Here is a 20870-nt window from a genome sequence, read left to right as displayed (position 1 = left end):
GAGAAGGGCGGCATATAAATCAAATTTAAAAATAATTTAAAAAAAGCCCAAGTTGAGGCAGTCTGACATTGGCCTTCAACATCGGGGGTGAGGGGGAGGGATCTCTTTGTTTGCTACCCCAAACCCCCACATTTTAGGGAGCCAACCAGGGGTGAAATGCTCCCGGTTCGGACCGGATCGCCCAATCCAGTAGCAATGGCGGCGGGTGGTTCGGAGAACCGGTAGTAAACATCCCTGCCCCCCCATGCCCAGCTGAGCCGCGCAATCATCAGAGGTTTTTTTTAAAATTTTTAAAAGCATTTTTTCTTCAACCTCTTTGGCCAAAAAAATGCTTTTAAAAGTAAAAAAAAAAAAGCCTCTGATGATCACGCAGCTCAGCTAGGATCATCAGAGGCTTTTAAAAGCATTTTTTTTTACAACCTCTTCGGCCAAAGAGGTTGTAGAAAAAATGGTTTTAAAAGTTAAAAAAAAAAAAGTTGGCCATGCCCACCCACCCCCACCAAGCCACGCCCACAGAACCAGTACTAACAAATTTTACATTTCACCACTGGAGCCAACAGAATGTTTGGGTGAGAGGCAAAGCTGGCTAGAGGTTCAAACATCGGGCCGAGCCAGAGAATATTGAAACGTGGAAAAAGAGAGAGAAGGTTCAGGTGGCAGAACGTATTTTCCATGATCACTGATTTTCACTCATGAAGCCAAGTCGCTACTGTTGTCCTCCTGGTCGATGAGGAGCTGGTTCACAATAACTGCGAAGAAAAAGAAAAAAAAGTTTTCAGAAATCTTCCTACCTCAGTTTTGTAGCTCAGCCTTCGATACATGGGGGCATTTGTCTGGTTAATAAATGAGTACAAATTCCACCTTTGCTGGTATCATGGCCACCATTCTGCTAATCTACGCATCGCAAGCTGACAGCCTGACATCAATAACGGAGGGAAGGAGCAGTGGGGAAAAGGATAGCAATAGCACTTAGACTTATATACTGCTTTACATTCAGAACCCAGATGAATCAAAAGCAAGCCGTCCCATCCCGTGGGAAGTACCAGCCGTCTCAAGGTCAGACCAAAGGAATGTGGAGCCATGAGAGTGTGAAGACAGGGAATATTTCCCAAACAAACTGTTAACACCTAAATGGACATTGTCTGATAACCAGGAGGTTGGCCGGGAACAATGGAAAGTTAACAGTATCTTTTGCGCGTGAAAATCTCAGATCCAGCTTTGCCTCTTCTGTAACCACGTTGGCTTTAGTAAAGTATACCTTTGGCTAATTGTGGGCCAGGAGTCTTTCTTTCCTAACTGACCAGGTTGGAACGGTGGACAGCTAGTGAGATAAGGAAGTGTGAGCACAAAGTACTTATGCCTAGATTCATTGCTCCCCAAATGCCCCAATATTGATGCACCGTTTAGTGTTTCATTATATACAAAACTAGCTACAGGTTACGCATCAAACCATAGCTAAAAGCAAATTATGGCTTAGTGAAATGTGTTACCCCAATCATGCATCCAAACGCCTTGGGCTTTCTCATACCTTCAGTAGTTGGGCGCTTGGAAGGATTATAACTCCGACACTGGTTGATGATTGTCTGCAAATAGGACGGACAGTCTTCTCCTAAAGGCTCCTGTACTTTTTGCTTATAAACCTTCTTATAGATTTCTTGAGAGTTGCAACCTAGAATCACAACCAGAGAGGTGGCAAGATTTCACATAGACATACGTACATAGAGCTTTCCTCCAGAAATTGTGAATGCTCCATCACTGGAGTTTTTCAAGAAGAGATTACACCGCCATTTGTCTGAAGTGGTATATGGCAGGAGTTCCCAACCTTGGGTCCGTGGCCACTTTTGGGACAACTATGACTTGGATGATTGAGAATCTCCAGAGACACCGAAGTCTTCCTGAATGTTATTTTTTATTACTGCCTTCTGCCCCTTCTACCTGGATTTTTCATATACATTTCCAAGACTCCAATAACGTCAGTAGATTTTATTGGCTGCGCTGCAGAGATCTGTATTTGTAAAGGCGAAATAATCAGGGGGAATCCTTGAGCAAAACCCGGCTGATCATCTTCTGCGATCATCCCTCCTAGGGTGTGTTGAAAGAGGGATCTTTCCTGGCTGCTGCAAAAAAGGGGCTTGACCTGCCCAAGAGCAGCAGATGTGGAACAGAGACAAGTGGGAAAGCAGTGAATGACTCCAAACTATAGCCAGCTGGTCTTCGTCTCCTCAGACAAAAAAGAAGTTCTGGGAACCTTTGTGCAGATTCAGAAAATCCAACTTCCTCAACTGGGAAGGTCCTTGACCCCAGGTTTCACTTCTACAGGCTCTTGATTCAAAATGCCTCCATTTTAGGAGCCTCCAACACAGATATTCTGGGCTGCTCTGGAATCAGTGCTGTGTCCCTGGACCTCTCTCTCTCTCTCTGCCTATGCACCATCTCCAACTGCTGAGCTAAGACCACTGCAAGAGGAAGGGCCAGAGGGTTCTTTATCAGCATTGACCAGAGCTGTGAGCAGGGGAGCAGTTTCCCTTATCTCATCCTGCCTGCAAGCCACTCAGCTTTCCTTCTTCCCCACTAAAGGGGAAGTAGGACCCAGCACCCTTCCACTGATCAACAGTAAGACAAACCTTGAGTGCTACTCAATGGTAAGGCAGCCCCAAAGCAGTGTTTCTCAAACTGGACAGCTTTAAGATGTGTGGACTTTTTAAATAAATAAATAAAAAATATGTGTGGACTTCAACTCCACATTTCAACTTTAAGATGGATGGAGATCATGGCTGGCTGGAGAATTCTGGGAACTGAAGTCCACCCATCTTAAAGTTGTCACGGTTAAGAAATACTGCTCAGGGGAATGCCACGAGAAACGGCCCTGACTTTAGAGAAGGATTAGGGGAGACATGCTTCCAATATTTGAGGGACTGTCAAAGAGGTGATGGACTTATTCTCCTAAGCATCTGAAGGCAGGACAAGAAAGAAGGAACAGGTGGAAGATCATTAGAGAGAGATCCAACCTAGAGTTTAAGAGGAATTAATTCTGACTAAGAAAGCAATTAAACAATGGGAGAGCTTGCCTCTCAAAGTTGGGTGCTCCATCACTGGAGGTTTTCAAGAAAATATTGGGCTACCATTTGTCCAGGATGGTACCATTTTGGCAGGGGGCTGGACCAGAAGACCTCGAAAGTCCCTTCCATCCCCACAATTCTTTGTTTTATACAGCGGTTGTGCCACACGATGAAACAGGAAGGGTCCTGTACCCTTCTGCTTTACCTGCAGCATCCTCCCCCGTAGAAGAGAACCCAGACCTTCCCCAGAGAAGACCCCAGCCCTCACCTGTAAAGGGGAGCTTCCCAGTTGCGATCTCCCACAGCACAATCCCAAAGCTGAAAGAAAGGAATGCAGCAGCTGTCACACAAGAGGGCCGAGAGCTGGCAGCTCCTTCCCTGCCATTATCAAGCCTGGCGGTGGTCCATCTGAGTGGGCCCTGACACATTGGCTGGATTCGCACAACACTATTCAGCCTCCAACCAAACAAACCACATCATGGCTTAGTCGATTCTACTGAAGGCTTTTAGGGCTTCCAGTTTTTGCAAAGCTAGCTAACAGTTAAATAAACCATGGTTAAGCAAACTGCTGATGTATGGTGTGGATGGAGCCACTGTGGGATTCGTGGCCCCACCTTGAAGGACACCAAGGGTGGGTCATGGCATTTTGCCCTTATTTTACCCTTCTCCCTCCAGATGGCAGCCTTCAACCAGGGCAGAGTCAGTGCTAACAAGGGGTTTGGAGGTCTTCAGCAGAATGCCTCCTGGGGTGCCCCCTCTCAAGGAAAGCCTGCCTCCCCTTCTGCCCAGGATCCGGTCTGCACAGTGGGCCACGAGCCATGACACGGCCACTCCTGCAGATTCATTTCTCAAGGAAAGCTGTGTGGCCTATTGTGTGAATCCAGGCACTGTGGCCACTAGTCCAAGGTTTATAACTTAATATGTTGTGCATACCCAGCTATTGGAATTTAGTCAAGTCCCGGTTAACGAAATTGAGTATGACATCTGAACACTTCCTCCTTTCATTGCTGCTCACTTCAGGGAATCTCCAGAAAGGAAACCGAGGGGGATCTGATGCCACCGAAATTACAGACATTCGGCCTCTCTTCTCAAAGGGGCCTCCGGAGAGACATGCCCGAGCAGGGAGGGACATGTTGCCAGAGATTGCTGGCTCTCTGCACAACACACTTTAACCTTGATACTGAATTAACCCATTTTCTGGGCTCACACAACACCATAAATTCTAAACAAACGGAAAGGGCTAAACTGCATGCAGACAGTCGTACACCAGCAATCCTAATCCAATTTAAAATTAATCAAGTTTAACATGACATAGCGATGCAGAATTCGGTCTGAAACTGACTCCATTAACCGAGTCTGTACTGAGCTCCAGAAAACAATGTGTTGACCCAGTGGTGAAATGTAAAATTTGTTACTACCGGTTCTGTGGGCGTGGCTTGGTGGGTGGGTAATGTGACTGGGTGGGCATGGCCAACTTTTTTGTTTTTTGTTTACTTTTAAAAGCATTTTTTCTACAACCTCTTCGGCTGAAGAGATTGGAAAAAAAAATGCTTTTAAAGGGTTCTAACGATCAGGCAACTCAGTTGGGATCATCAGAGGCTTTTCAAAGCATTTTTTTTACCACCTCTTTGGCCGAAGAGGTTGCAGAAAAAAATGCTATGAAAAGCCTCTCTGATGATCAAGCAACTCAGCTGGGATCATAGGAGAGGTTTTTAAAAAAAAATTAAAAAATTAAAAATTTAAAAAAACCGCCAAAGAGGTTGTAGAAAAAATGCTTTTAAAAGGCTCTGACGATCCCAGCTGAGCCACGCGATCATCAGAGGCTTTTTTTTTTTTTTAACTTTTACAAGCATTTTTTCGGCCGAAGAAAAAAATGCTTTTAAAAGTTTTTTAAAAAAGCCTCTGATGATTGTGCCGCTCAGCTGGGCATGGGGGGGGGGTGGCAGGGATTTTTGCTACCGGTTCTCCGAACCACCCACCACCATCGCTACCGGATCAGGCGATCTGGTCCAAACTGGGAGCATTTCACCCCTGTGTTGACCCCACATAACTCTTCATAGCTGCGAAGAGGCAGGATACATACCTGTATATTTCACTAGCCAAGTTGTACGGATGGTGTAAAGAGGCCAGGCCCTCTGGACAGATATAGGCTAAGGAAGAGACCTCCCTGGGGACTTTATCCTTGCTTTTTCGACTGATGGACGACTCTGTTTGGTCCAGTTTAAATCCTGACAACTGAATGGAATGGAGAGGAAGTGAGTTCTCTGAAGCCTGTTTGGAAATGCATCGACAGTCAACGGAGTTACTAAGGCTTTATAAAGCGGTCCTAATCACGTGAAGTATTAGTACCGCTTTATAAAACTTTAGTAAGGCCACACCTGGAATACTGCATCCGGTTTTGGTGACCACGTTACAAAAAAGATGTTGAGACTTTGGAAAAAGTTCAGAGAAGAGCAACTAAGATGATCAAAGGCCCCTGGAGACTAAAACATATGAAGAACGGTTGCAGGATTTGGGTATGGCTAGTCTAGGTAAAAGAAGGAGTGGGGGGAACATGATAGCAGTATTCCAGTATTTGAGGGGCTGCTACAAAGAAGATGGGGGTCAAATCATTCTCCAAAGCACCAGAAGACAAGATAAGAAACAATGGATGGAAACCAATCAAGGAGAGAAGCAACCTGGAATTAAAGAGAAACTTCCTAACAGTGAGGACAATTAACCAGTGGAACAGCTGGCCTCCAGAAATCGTGGGCACTCCATCACTGGAGGTTTTTAAGAAGAGATTGGGCAGTCACTTGTCTGAAATGGTGCAGGGTCTCCTGCTTGAGCAGGGGGCTGGACTAGAAGACCTCCAAGGTCCCTTCTAGCTCTATTCTGATTGAGTTGTGTTAATAGGGAGTCTCTGAAATTCTGGCATTCATTGTTATACTTCCCCACAGTAGTACAATGAGGGCTTATATTATTCCAGTGATGGCTGGGTAATGCTAGGAAGATATTGACTCCCTCAAACGCAACACAACTTCCTAAGGGCAGGTTTACATAGGTTTTACTCCTCTTTTCTCCAACATCATCTCACTGAAGGGAAATACAAGCCCATTCTTACAATTCTACAACAATTAGACTTTTAGGGTCATTGCCTTTAAACCAGAGGCTACAGGTACAGGTAATCCTTGATTTACGTCCACAGTCGAACCCAAAATTTCTATTGCTAAGTGAGACAGTTCTTAAATAGGTTTTGCTCCATTTTATGACCTTTTTGCCACAGCCGTTAAATGAATCACTCCAGTTGATAAATTAGTAATCTGGTTGTTAAGTGTTGTGGCCCGTCAGCAGCCTGTGCAGCTAGTAGCTGATTCCGACAACGAGGAGGCTGGTGTTGTGCTGCATCAGCAGCCTGTGCAGCTGGCGCTCGAGACAGACAATGAGGAGGCTGGAGAAGATGTGGTGCCAGAGGCGAGGATTCAGCCAGGGCCTTCAGAACCTCCAGAAGCTCCTTTAAGTGAAGAGGACGAAGAGAAGGAGCCTCTTCTCAATGCACGGACATGCAGAGCTGCCAAAAGGCAGGAGTGGATCCTCAGGAGGTCTCCTCGAGAGTAAGGCTTGGGGCTAATTGGCTACTCCCTTAGCCTATTTAAGAAGGAACGCCGCTTGCAACAAGCTGTAGAGAACAACTTTAGTTCACTCTCCTTCACGTCTGCAAAACTGTTTCTGGGCTGTCTGCCAACTCTAGTAAGGCTGTGATTACCTTATCTTAGAATTCTGGTAGGCTGTCAAGACAGTTTATTAACAGCCTTTGAATGATAAAGACAAAGTTATTTGAGTAAATAAGCTTTGTAAAGAGTTTGTGTGTGCTGCGTTCTTTGGGGTCCGTAGCCAGGGCAGAACATTAAGTGAATCTGGCTTCCCCATTGACTTTGCTTGTCAGAAGGTCTCAAAAGGGGAATCTCATGACCCCGGGACATGGCAACCGTCATAAATATGAGCCGGTTGCCAAGCATCCAAATTTTGATCACGTGACCACGGGGATGCTGCAATAGTCGTAAGTGTGAAGAATGATCATAACTCACTTTTCTTAGTGCCATTGTAACTTCAGACAGTCATTAAGCGAACTGTCGTAACTCGAGGTTATACTATGGGGACGCTACATGCAGACCTCACCTTTACACAGTAGCCCTTGGCAACCAAGAATTTGGAACTGTTGATGCAACGATGGAGCTGGCACTTCTCTCCTGTCTGGTGCAACCTGCGGCCAACAAAAAGGAAGAGCTTCATCTTTGAGCAATTTACAGAGTCAGCCTATTGCCCCCAACAATCTGGGTCCTCATTTGAACCACCTCGGAAGGATGGAAAGCTGAGTCAATCTTGAGCCAGTCAGGATCGAACTGCTGGCAGTGGGCAGAGTTAGCCTGTAATACTGCATTCTAACCACTGTGCACCAAGGAAAGGAGGGAGGGAGGGAGGGAGGGAGGGAGGGAAGGAAGGAAGGAAGGAAGAAAGGAAGGAAGGAAGGAAGGAAGGAAGGAAGGAAGGAAGGAAGGAAGGAAGGAATAGCAATAGCATTTATATATTGCTTCACAGTGCTTTACAGCCCTCTCTAAGCGGTTTACAAAGTCAGCATATTTCCCTCAACAACCTGGGTTAGACTGCAGTATTGCAAGCTAATTCTACCAGCTGACTACCAGCAGTTTGATCCTGATCGGCTCAAGGTTGGCCCATCCTTCCATCCTTCCGAGGTGGGTAAAATGAGGACCCAGATTGTTGGGGGCAAATAGGCTGACTCTGTCAGCTTAGAGAGGGCTGTAAAAGCACTGTAAAGGAGTATATAAGTCTAAGTGCTCTTCCTTCCTTCCTTCCTTCCTTCCTTCCTTCCTTCCTTCCTTCCTTCCTTCCTTCCTTCCTTCCTTCCTTCCTTCCTGTTAGAATACAGTATTGCAGGCTAACTCTGACCACTGCCAAGAGTTCGATTCTCAATGGCTCAAGAGATAGACTCAGCCTTCCATCCTTCCGAGGTGGGTAAAATGAGGACCCGGGTTTTTGGGGGCAATATGCTGACTCTGTGAACCACTTGGAGAGGGTTGCAAAGCACTGTAAAGCGGTATATAAGTCTAAGTGCTATTGTTATCCTTTCCCACAGTCTTTCCCACCTGAAGCGGTATATAAGTCTAAGTGCTATTGCTATTCTTTCCCTCTTAAAGCAGTATTTAAGTGCTATTACTACTGCTTTTCTTTCCCACATGAAGCGGTATATAAGTCTAAGTGCTATTGCTATTCTTTCCCTCTTAAAGCAGTATTTAAGTGCTATTACTACTGCTTTTCTTTCCCACATGAAGCGGTATATAAGTCTAAGTGCTATTGCTATTCTTTCCCTTTTAAAGCAGTATTTAAGTGCTATTACTACTGCTTTTCTTTCCCACATGAAGCGGTATATAAGTCTAAGTGCTACGGCTACGGCTACTGCTATTCTTTCCCTCATAAAGCTGTATATAATTCTAAGTGCTATTACTATTGCTATTCTTTCCCTCTTAAAGCGGTATGTAAGTCTAAGTGATATTGATATTGATATTGATATTCTTTCCCACATAAAGCGGTATATAAGTCTAAGTGCTATTGCTATTGTCAGGGCAGGATGAGACAAGAACTGGTGTTGAGAACCAACCTTCAGGAGCACCTGCTCCTTCTCCCCTCCAGCTACACACACCTGTACAGCCCAGCGGCCGCATCGGAAGCCATGTCGCAGCGAATCTTCCAGGGCAGGTCCTGTTCTTTTCTCAACACTTCCCTCAGGGTGCCTTTTTCGCAATACTCGGTGACGATGGAGAACTGGGGGACGGTCCCTAAAGGAACAAAGATCCTCCATGAGTGGATGCTACTCCTGGGAATCTGCCCCACTTAGCTCACCTGGCCGGGATGCTCCATTGTTGTTTCGATGAAGAAAGACGCGTAGGCAGGAAGATGGTTCACGGGAAGGCCCCTCGGTGGGAAGGTACCTTGTTGAAGGCACCCTGACCCCATTCAAAAGGCTCCCTTTTATTGTCATTTTACAACTATCATGGCAAAACATTAGTCAACGTTTACTTGTACTGATTGGCTACAGAAGGCTCGTGAATTCCATGTGGACCCCTCGTGTTTCCCTCATGTTCTTCCTGTGACAAACAATGCCTACGTGCCGGGTCCCCATGCCTTGCATATCTGAGATAGGGTCTCTGCCAGACATCCTGTCTTTACATTCCTGATGAGATTAGGACTTTGTGCTGACGTTGTTTTACTCAGCGTGGTTTGCCAACCACTGAGATCACACCATCCCCACACTCCATTCCTCAATTCCAAGCCAGAACAGCAAAGGGAACCCACTTACCCCACCCCCTGCCCTGCTTAGCTCCTGTTCATTGAATGAAAGGCAGAAGTCAGCTGTGCTGGCTGGGGAATTCTGGGAGATGAAGTCCAGCCATCTTCAAGTTGCCAACTTTGAGAAACAGTGAGTTAGGATGAAATTCAGACATCTTGCTGATGTGGCTTTTGCACAGAAAACTATCTGTGGCTGTGTTAACTCCACTCGCTGGAAGAGCTGAGGCTGAATGGCTGTGCCCACCAGAATCTGCCCCTTGAATTTAGATCCCCGCCTCAGAGTTCCTACCCACAATCTGTTGAAGAGCTGGCTCTGAAAAGCTGGCCATAAACCTTGCAATTCTGCCAAAATTGGAGCGATGGCACTGTTATCACAGCCTCTTCTCACTTCCCTTTTTCTGCAGGAAATCTCTCTCCTTACTCTGCACAAAGAGAGTCGGTGGAAGTTAGAGGGGTTTGCATCAGGACAGGTGGTCCTTTCGTTTAGTGACTGTTTGAAGTTACAGTCGTGCTGAAAAAAGTGACTTAGGACCCATCCTCAGGCTAACAACTTTGCAACTTCCCTGTGGGTCTATGACAACTCACCATAACAGTGGTGAAATCCTACTGGTTTGCACCGGTTCAGGTGAACTGGTAATGATAAAAGCTACCGGTTCGGTGAACCGGTAGTAAAAAAAAAAGCTACCGGTTGGTCCGAACCGGTATTTCTGACAATCAGCTGTGCCGCGTGATTTATAATCGCTAGAAAGCAGTAAATCCTGCTTTCTAGCAAATCTAAATCGTGTGGCACAGCTGTTCCCCCGCTTGCTGTTCTATTTACCTTGTTATGTGTCCTTTTTCCATGTGAAGCACATGTTTTTGTGCGCACTGTTCATGCACACACAGTGTGCATTTGGTGCACATTGTGGATGTGTGTGCACGCAGTGTGTGGTGCCCAATGTGCATGCTCGTATGCAGCATGCATTTGGTGCGCACAGCATGCGCACCGGTAGTGTGCATTTGGTGCACACCGTGCATTGCACGGCCAGCGAACCGGTGACAAACTGCAGAGGATTTCACCACTGCCCCATGGCCAACTTGCCACAACAAACTCGCCACAAGACCACTCGCTGTGGGACAAGAGTTACACTGATATTAAACCAATAGTGGAATAGAATCATTAAAGAAAGGATAATTTTGTAATTTATTTTAAATAATTAAATAGAATTGTTAAATTGTCCTGCGGTGAGTTTTTCCACAGTGAGTTGGCCATGGTGAGTTGGCCTGCAGCGAGTTGGCTGTGGCAAGTTGTCCAGAGGTGGGTTTCAGCAGGTTCTGATCAGTTCTGGAGAACCGGTAGTAGAAATTTTGAGTAGTTCGGAGAACCCGTAGTGGAAATTCTGACTGGCCCCGCCCCCATCTATTCGCTGCCTCCCAAGTCCCAGTTGATCGGGAGAAATGGGGATTTTATAGTATCCTTCCCATGCCACGCCCACCAAGCCACGCTCACCAAGCCATGCCATGCCACGCAACAGAACTGGTAGTAAAAATTTTTGAAACCCATCACCAAAGTTGTCCCATTCTGTATCCCCCTAGCAGTGGTGGGATTCAAATAATTTAACAACCGGTTCTCTGCCCCAATGATTTCTTCCAACAACCAGTTCACCAAACTGCTCAGAAAATTAACAACCGGTTCTCCCAAAGTGGTGCGAACTGGCTGAATCCCACCACTGCCCTAGTCACCTGATCAAAATTTGGCACTTGGCAAACAGCATGAATTTATATTTATTTATTTATTTATTTATTATTGGTTCGATTTATATGCCGCCCTCCTCCGGAGACTCAGGGCGGCTTACAATGCACTTATAGCAATAGCCTTCATTCTTTTGTATATACCTGCTTAGTAGGGCTTTTGGCCCCCCATAAGGGGTGTTTCTACAAAGTCAGTTTATTGCCCTCACAATCTGTGTCCTATTGCTTATTGCTTAGCGCATTGTAAGCCGCCCTGAGTCTCCGGAGAAGGGCGGCATATAAATCAAATTAAAAAAAAAAAAATTACCTATCTCAGAAGGATGGAAGGCTGAGTCAACCTTGAGCCTGGTGAGATTTGAACTCACACTAATTGCAGGTAGCTGGCAGCTAAGTGCTACTTAATACTGAAGGGACATGGTAACACGAATCAATCTAACCTTTGCTATTTTACTTCTGTTAGGGATTAATCCTGTTAAGAGTTGTAACCTTTGCTACTAGCCTAAGTCCTGCTGTCTGGCTTCTGTGTTCGCTTCAAAGCTAGGCACCTCCTTGGAAAACAACCAAGAAAGACAGAACATGGGAAAGACATCGCCCACATTGGGTAACAAACTTTGCCTCTGATTGGCTACATGAGTGTATACATTGTTAGCCGCACTCTCCCCAGGTGTGGCTTTTTCCTTGCATGCTTCCTGCCTGTATGCTGTGAAGTTGTCCATCCAGCTCTTTTGCTTTCAATTCAATTCAATTAATTCAATTTGTATGCCGCCCCTCTCCGAAGACTCAGGGCGGCTCACAATGCATTTAAAATCATTATAAAAACATTTAAGAATTAAAAACATTAAAACTCATTCATGGCCGGATCTCGCCGGATAGCAAGAGCGAGATCAACGGCCCCAGGCCTGCTGGAAAAGCCAGGTCTTCACCGCTTTTCGGAAGGCCAATAGGGTGGGGATGGTCTGGACCTCAGGAGGTAACTGGTTCCAGAGAGCTGGGGCAGCCACAGAGAAGGCCCTCCCCCGCGGGTCCACCAGCCGGCATTGTTTAGCTGACGGGACCCTGAAGAGACCAGCTCTCTGGGATCTTACCTGTCGTTGGGAGCTATGCGGTAGAAGGTCTTGAAGAGAACCTGGCCCTGAGCCATGTAGGGCTTTAAAGGTAATAACCAACACCTTGAATTGTGACCGGAAACCAATAGGGAGCCAGTGCAGCTCGCGGAGAATTGGTGTAATGTGGGTGTACTTAGGTGCACCCACGACAGCTCACGCGGCTGCGTTCTGGACCAACTGTAGTCTCCGAACACTCTTCAAGGGTAGCCCCATGTAGAGCGCGTTGCAAACCGTGAGGTGACAAGGGCATGAGTGACCATGAGGAGAGCCTCCCAATCCAAGTAGGGTCGCAACTGGTGCACCAGACGAATCTGTGCAAAGGTCCAATTTTGGCTTTGGCCAAAATAAAAGCTGTTACTTTTTCCAGGCCTTTGCTTAAGTCTCTTTTTGGCACTTGGGTGACTTTGAGTACATTTTGGACTTCACACAACCTTCCCGGTTGGCTCCCAGACAAGCAAAACCAAGGGGAGAAGCCAGATTCACTGAACAACTGGAGTGATTCGCTTAACCCCCGCCCCGCACCATGGCAAAAAAGATTGCAACATCCAGCATGACTCACTTAAAAAACGCCTTGCGGGTTTTGAGATTGTGGTCATAAACTGAGGACGGATTGTGGTCATAAGCTGAGGACAACCTGAATTCATCACCGTGAGCCTCTTCTCCAAATCCCAAGCCAGCCCAAAGATCTTACCGCTTTCATCAATGCAGATGCCATACAAGCGCACAATGTAGGAGGACTCCAGCCTCTTCAGGGTACAGATCTCCTCCTCAAAGATCTGCCTCACCTTCCTGTGAGAAACCGAACAGGGTCAGTCTTGGGCAGGAGCTGATGGCCTCGCCCTCAAACCCCACCCAAGCAGAGAGAAGGATTTGCAACGAGAAGGTAGAGACACACTTTGCATTCAGAGCCGAAACAGAATCCCGCCCCATATTCTGGATAGTCCAAATCCTCCCCTCTTACTGGGAATCGACTTCAGGTGGCAACTGACCTCGGTTGACCTCAGAAGCCTGAGCAGGTAAGTCCTTGGATGGGAGACCACTCAGAAACCAAGAGGACTTTATTCTAGCCCAAAAAGGCAGGGGCACCCCAGAAAAAAAGGTAAAAATGACAGACAGCCACTTGCTGCCAAGACAATGCCCATATGGATGCATCACACGTGTGACATGAGGAGTGGCACCATGGGGGTGTGTGTGATCTGGGGTCTCCCTCACCTCCTGGAACAGCCTCCCCCCAGAATCCCTCTGGCATCTATGCTGGCGTCATCCCGGAGAGCCATGAAAAGAGAACTTTCTCAGAGATCATTGGGTCAGCCCTGCCAGGTAGGCCATCTCAGGAAACCAACCCTACGGGGCGACTAGAACTTCATTGAAATTGGCCATAATCACATAATCCTGCAGATCTACTTGTACTTTCCCTCCGTTCCCCCTTTCTTGCATTAAAGCAGCATTTAAGCGCCATTCTCAGAGGTGGGTTTCAGCAGGTCCTGACCAGTTCTGGAGAACCGGAAGCGGAAATTTTGAGTAGTTCGGAGAACCGGTAGTAAAATTCTGACTGGCCCCACCCCCATCTGTTCTCTGCCTCCCAAGTACCAGTTGATTGGGAGGAAATGGATATTTTACAGTATCCTTCCCCTGCCACACCCACCATGCCACGCCCACCAAGGCACACCCACAGAACCGGTAGTAAAAAAATTTGAAACCCACCACTGGCCATCCTCTGAATAAATTGTTTGACATGGATGAAACCCCTAGGTTAGGGGTATCAAACTCAAGACTTGTGGGCCACATCCAGCCCACAATGTGTTGTGGCCCACCAGCGGCCTGCACAGATCGTGGCTGATCCCGACGACGAGGAGGCTGGTGTGGGGTTGCGCCAGCAGCCGGCACAGCCGGCGCTCGCGTCGGACAGTGAGGAGGCTGAAGAGGATGTGGTGCCAGAGGCAGAGACTCAGCCAGGGCCTTCAGAACCTCCAGAGGCTCCTTCAAGTGGAGAGAGCGAAGTGGAGGAGCCTCTCCTCAATGCTCGAGCACGCAGGGCTGCCAAAAGGCAGGAGTGGCTACTCAGGAGGAGGAGGTCTACTCGAGAGTAGGGCTTGAGGATAATTGGCCACTCCCTTAGCCTATTTAAGTCGCACGCAGCTAGTGCATTCTTGCTGGAAACAACTCGTATTACTATCAGAGTATTTTGGTTTATCATATCTTGTTTTCTGGGCTGGTTGCCAACCTTTGCCAATCTTGTTTATTCTTGCTACTTAATAAATTTGATAAGGACCGTTGGTGTGTGTCAGTATCCTTGGAAATCCGGAGCTGGGGCAGAACACAATGTGGCTAGATCTGGCCCGCAGGGCTGCCCTGAAGACAGCAAAGGACTGTCACTGGCCCCCAGAGCCCCAGGCCGGCCAGGCACTGATCTATAACTTGATGGCTGCCATCCATCCGGTCAGATCCTTAGATCCATGGGGCCACCCTGGAGCTGCCCACTGGGCACTCAGTGCCTCTTATGTGCACCCCCAGGGAGCAGGTCCGAGGCAGCGGGGGCAGCCCCTAGCTGGCTCCAGCGCAGCCCTGCAGATCTAAGGCTTACCGTGTTCTGGGCTGGATGGTTGCCATCCAGTTATAGATTAGCGCCGCGCTCATCACCAGCTCCTCCATGGCCTGTTCAATCATTTTTTTTAATTTATCTCCAAAGTTAAGAGACAAAATAAAGAAAAAATAAATAAAATAAAAAGGAAGACAAACATACAAACAAACATCAAGCACTGACAATAAAAAAAACATGTTCAAAAAAATAACAAATGACAAGTATTGCGTTAGCACTAACATTAAACGTAAATTCAGTGAGATTCATCACTGGAAGCTTTCAAGAAGGGACTGGACTGCCATCTGTCAGAAATGGTGTAGAGTCTCCTGGTTTGGCTGGGGGTTGGACTAGAAGACCTCCAAGGTCCCTTCAACTCCGTTAATCTGTTTAATATGTTACAATTGTCCTCCCTGGTTGAATGTTAAAAAACATATCCCTGCAGTTTTCTTGGCAAGTTTTTCGGAAGTGGCTTGCCATTGCCTCCTTCCTAGGGCAGAGAGAAAGTGACTGGCCTAAGGTCACCCTGCTGGCTTTGTGCCTAAGATGGGACTAGAACTCAAGTTCCCCAGCCTGATGCCTTAACCACCTCAAATTGACTGTTCACGAAGGCATCTTTCCCCGACTTCAATGGACAAAGGACAAAAGGGGGAGGTGGGAACAGCGGTGATAAACCATGTGCAAAATAGAAAGTGGAAGTAGCAGCCGGAAGAAAAAGTCGGCTTAGCTTTTTGACTCGGACAGCAGGTTCTACCATCCCCACAGCCACTCTTCTTCACTCACTTTGTGTTGATGGTCAAAGGGTTTTTGAAGACTTTGACGGCCACCGGACTTTTGTAATATTCTCCTTTGTACAGGATGTGGTCTTTCATTTCCGACAGAAAGGTCATCTTGGTTAAAAAGGACTTGTTTATCTCTGTGATTTCTGTATGAGCTTCTTCCTGCTGCCCTGGAAACAGGATTGAATAGAAAAAACAAACGAACAATGAGGCTAACTTCTTGCACTTTTCAGTCACAAAAATAAAAACAGCCCGAAGGAGAGAGGGACTTTCCAACAACATTTGAAGAGTGAGGCAAAAAAAAAACAAAAACGCTGGCTGAGACAGGCTGGCCGAATCTCTGCGTGTTTTTATGTGCCTGGCAATATGTGCCTCGCATTATCCTATTGTAAGCCACTCAGAGTCGCCTTGAACCGCGAGACGGGTGCCAGAAAAGTCTGGATAATGGACATGGCAGTACCTGGAGACAGCAGAAAGAACTGGAGAAGATAACAAAATACAAAGACCTGCAAATAGAAATAGAACGACTGTGGTAAAAGAAAGCAAAGGTAGCACCGATAGTAATAGCTGCCTTGGGTGCAATCCCAAAACAATTGGACCACAACACCATTGGCACTGACAAAATCCCCATCAGTCAATTGCAAAAGTGTTTTGCTTAGAACGGCTGACATCCTGCGACAATACCTCTAGCATCATCAAACATCCATATCAGACTATCCCAGGTCCCCGGGAAGGACTCGGCAGGTGGACAAAAATGCCAAACCCAGTCTGAACACCTGGCTGCCTGTGGAACGAACCATAATAATAACACAATTGCACACATATCTGGATACCGCAGTGAAAACTGGAAGGAAAAAGGCAAGATCCAAAGGTGCTTTCTTTCAATAGACAACCGGACTTTCTTGTTTTGCTTGAAGATGTTTTCGCCTCTCGTCCAAGAAGCTTCTTCAGTTCTGACTGAATGGTGGAGAATGGAAGGATTTATATTCCTTGCAGTCATCTGGTTGTTAGTGCTCTCTCTGAGAGTCATTGAGGCCACTTGGAGGTTTATCTGTGTCCTCAGAGTCACCTGAATCTTGTGGTTGTGATTTTTTTCTGGAAATCTGTTCATACCCCACATCATTCCAAGGGTGTTCATCCCAAATTGTATAGCTAAATGTCTGTAAAGATTCTCAGTCATCCAAGTCAAGGTTGACCCAAAGGTACTTTTTCAAAAGGCAACTGGATTTTATTTTTCCTTGGAGGGATTTCACTTCTCATCCAAGAAGCTTCTTCAGTGCTAACAACCAGATGACTGCAAGGTATATAAATCCTTCCATTCCCCACCATTCAGTCAGAACTGAAGAAGCTTCTTGGACAAGAAGCTAAACGTCTTCAAGCAAAACCAAGAAAGTCCATTTGCCTTTTGAAAAAGCATCTTTGGGACAACCATGATCTGGGCGACTGAGAATCTCCATAGAAAAGAAAAAGGCAAGACATAATTTTTCTACCAGGCGCTATTTTTAAGATGTTTGGGAAATGGTGCAAAACACCTTCTGTTAGGATATGGTTTGAGCCTAACAAGTTGTCCAGGCAATATATGTGTTCTGTGACTTTAATATGAATATGTATTGTGTGACTTTAAAGTTTTACTGCTGATTCATTGTAATGCTGAGTCATGCTATAATTAGATAATCACTAGTTGTAAATGTATTTAAAAAAGGTACTGTAAAGTATTCAGTTGATGATAAGCTACCATTGTGTGAGCAGTTGCTATCATTGTGCTATCATCGTTGGATGGATCTGCTACCATCGTGGTTTGTGAACCAGAGTGAGTTTGTTATTCTAACTAACTACTGTTTGTATGGTAAGAAGATATCTGTATCACTGGACTGATTTAACTGGCAAAGACTTGGATTGATTTAAAGACTATGAGATTGTTTTTTCACTATAAAGGAAACTTTTGATAAACCAGTTTGTACATCTCTTATTCATTGTTCTCAGCAACGTTTCTCTGTGCTCTACACTCTGCTGGTTGGTAACACAACAACAATATCCTTAACACCTTCCACCTATCATTCTTCTTTTAAATTTCCTCTTGTAAGTTTTGGTGTGCTGGGTTGTCTCTATAGACAGACAAGTTCCATCCATCCATAGTGCTAGATTTTTTTTTTTTTAAGAATGTCTTTCCTTTTCTTTCCAGTTTTCGTAGCAGCATCTATATGTCTGTTTGTGTATTTGGAAGACATTTGTCTAACATTGGCAATATTCATGTCCTGATGTTGACTGTCGAATGCAGTCACGGATTTCAGGCATGGCTCACCCTCTCTCCTTGGTAGGCAGTTGTGATGGCCTCTTTTGAAGATAGAGAGAAGCTGCCAGGCCTCAAAATATTGGGAAATGATACTGCTGACTGTGTAGTCTTGATGCAACAGTCCGAATACAAAGGTTGGAAGGTCACAAAAAAAAGGGGGCCTTCTCCAACTTAATTCTGGGCCCAAAGAGCATACTTAGAGGTGTAAAACACTTCAAGGAGAAGAGACAGCCTAGGGCAGTTTTCCCTGGTGAGAATCCCACAGAGGAACCAAACTCCAGACTTCCCACCCTGCATGAGTTAGCATCTTATCTTCCATTGAATATACCTCCCCAAACTCAATATGTAGCTGGGATGGTTTTACCTGCCTCTAATTGCTTAGAAACATCTGGAATTTATTAAAGAGAGAGAAAGAGATCCCCTGTTCCATTTCTCAAAGGAAGGACATTTCAACAAAACACAGCCCTACCTTTGGCCATCTCCTTCCAGCAAACTTTGTCTTCTGCCAGATCTTGGCAGCATTCCTTGCTCACCACGCACTTCTGAAAGCTTACTAGCACCTTCTGCTCCACCTGGAGCTGCAGCAAAAGTCCTTGGCCCATATCTCCAAAGCGCTCGTTCAGGTTTGCAAACTCTTCCAGCATCTCACCAGCCTTCATGAACCTCTCTAGCATGTTATGGTTTTTGTACTTCTCAAAGAGTTCCTGGGCTTCAAGCAGAAGGTCCAACATGTTCTGCAGCATCCATTTCAGATTGGAGGACAGTTTGCTGAGGGACTGAGCCTGGAGGAGCTCAATGGGTCTCAGGAGGATCTCCATGCGCTTGACAAGGCGCTCTTTCTGCTTCTTGCAGTACTTCATGTGCTGATATTGACCGTAGATGATTTTCGCAACGGCTAGAATGCGCTCCACGATGTCCATGGCTGCAAGGAAGGAACAATCCCGTGAACAAAGCATGACTCAACTGGACTGGGTCCTTCATCTTACCCAGAAGACAATTTACAATGGCCCACAAGTTGGTTTTTGAAGCCTGTCCCATTGCGTTATTGGGAATCCTAATTAGGGTTGCCAGGTCTGCTTCCAAAAAATAGCGGACAAGTGGGGGGGGGGAGGTTTAAGTAGTAAAAAAATAAAAAAAAATTTACAATTAAATTATATATTTTCTTACAAACATTTTAACACGTATTAAAATAATCAATTCAAAACTTTACTTAAAATTCAAAACATCAAATATATTATAATAATATATAAAATATTAAATTACATTTTACTTTGCTGTCGTGTGTATTTTTTATTTGACTGCGCAGCTTTGATCAATTCTTTGTGTTTAAGGAATAATTCTTTAATTTCAGTACAACGTTGAGAAATATTAAAAAATATACAAAGTTCACTTCGAACTGATGGTACAAGCAGTCGGTTACGTTCGTCAGTCCACAAATTTCCCATGACGCTGAAAATTCGTTCAACGTTTGCATTTGATACCGGAATTGATGCACAATACTGGAACAGTTTCAGTAAACTCGGAGCTGGCTCTTTCATTCTAACTTATGAAAAAAAAAAAGACAAAACGCGATTCTCCTATCCTTATTCTCTTAGACTGTACAGCTTTAGATTACATACCATTTCATCATAAAGCTTTTGAATAAAAAAAAATGTCCACTATTTTGTGAAAAAAAATAGTGAACATAATGTGAAAAAAGCAGACTGTCCGCTCAAATAGTGGACACCTGGCAACCATGGGAATCGTAGTTCTACCATTCAGGGAGGAGGCGCTCAGCCCCTCCATGGAATTACAATTAGGAAGCTTCTTTGGCAAGAGTAAGACATCCTCACCCTCAGCAACATCTAGAGAAGTCAACCTGTGCTCGCAGTGCCCTGGTGCATGGCCAGTTAGCTGCAGGCATTCGGAATGAGGTGACATTATTTCAGACACGGATTACCCTCGTTGCTTAACAGGGAATTGGGGTCTTCTTTGAAATCAGGTGCTACCATCCCAAAGCACCATATTGCCTACTAATACAAAATGATGTAAACGCACACAGATGCACACAAATTGTATTATGGCCCCTTATTTTAGGTGATAGAGTATCCGTCAGATTGGTTAACCCTTAAATAGAAAACCATCTAAGACTGAAGAATCTAGGAGACTTTACAGATTAACAGAGGGAAGGGACCTTGTAGGTCATCAAGTCCAACCCCCCACCCAAGAAGACCCTACACCATTTCTGGCAGAGGGCAGTTCAGTCTCTTCTTGAAAGCCTCCAGGGATGAAGCTCCCACAACTTCTGAAGGCAACTTCTGTTCCATGGGTTGAGTGTTCTCACTGTCAGAAAATTCCTCCTCATTTCTAGGTTGAATTTCTCCTTGATCCATTATTCCCAAAAGACATTCTGAAAGAAGCCCAAATCTCTTCCACATTAATGCCAAGAAAACTTCAGACATGAAGATAGCAAGAACTGAAGTCAGTTTGAAGTAAAGCTTACTTTGACATAGCATGGGAAGCAGGGACAGCATTATAGCTGTATCTTGAGGAGAGTGGCCTCCATTAAAAGTCTAATACAGGATGTGAGCAGGTCCTTTCCGGCTCTTCTCTGCTTTAATTTTCCTCACATTCTGTTCCTCCCCGACTGACATTTTCTGTAAATTCAACCTGACCTCAACAAGTTAAAACAGTGAGCTGCCTCCCTCGCGGGTCCCTTCAGTTCAGCCCCAGAAACAGCACCATCTTTCCTTCTCCCTCAACCTCCTCCAGCTTACCTCGTGTCTCTAAGATGTCTTCTCCTAGGCTCTCTCTGGGTTCAAAAGGTGCTTTCAGATCTTCAGCAAAACTCCTGCAGTTCCGCTTTTCCAGATGTTGACCCTACTTCCTGGCAAAGAGTGACGAAAAGGATTATGCAAGTTGGGAAACTCTGCGTGTCACTCAAGCTGTAAATATAGTTTCATTTTCTGAAAATACCCCAAGCTTAAAGGAAGACTTGTT

At 45.6% G+C, this 20870-nt stretch overlaps 1 protein-coding gene across 2 annotated transcripts; it reads right to left on the bottom strand.

Moving 5' to 3' along the window:
• Positions 1-405: 405 nt before the first annotated feature.
• Positions 406-20750, bottom strand: MLKL (mixed lineage kinase domain like pseudokinase). 2 transcript variants are annotated; one of them, XM_034425409.3, is made up of 10 exons: positions 20648-20750; positions 18361-18813; positions 15603-15768; positions 12933-13030; positions 8758-8893; positions 7218-7302; positions 5143-5294; positions 3328-3377; positions 1529-1669; positions 406-749 (listed from the first exon to the last, which is right to left on the bottom strand). In XM_034425409.3, exons 2-10 carry the CDS (start codon positions 18809-18811, stop codon positions 691-693), a joined length of 1338 nt encoding a protein of 445 aa, XP_034281300.1. In that variant the 5' UTR covers positions 18812-18813; positions 20648-20750; the 3' UTR covers positions 406-690. The 2 variants fall into 2 exon arrangements, with proteins under 2 accessions (XP_034281300.1, XP_087733526.1); XM_087877400.1 differs by lacking the exon at positions 20648-20750 and having other exon boundaries at positions 559-749; positions 18361-18847.
• Between the last annotated feature and the right edge of the window lie 120 nt (positions 20751-20870).

Source organism: Pantherophis guttatus, chromosome 11 (assembly GCF_059756535.1).
Source record: "Pantherophis guttatus breed Tessera chromosome 11, ASM5975653v1, whole genome shotgun sequence".
Taxonomy (NCBI): Eukaryota; Metazoa; Chordata; class Lepidosauria; order Squamata; family Colubridae; genus Pantherophis; species Pantherophis guttatus.
Note: the sequence above shows the minus strand (reverse complement) of the source record. Positions and strands in the feature narration are given on the sequence as shown.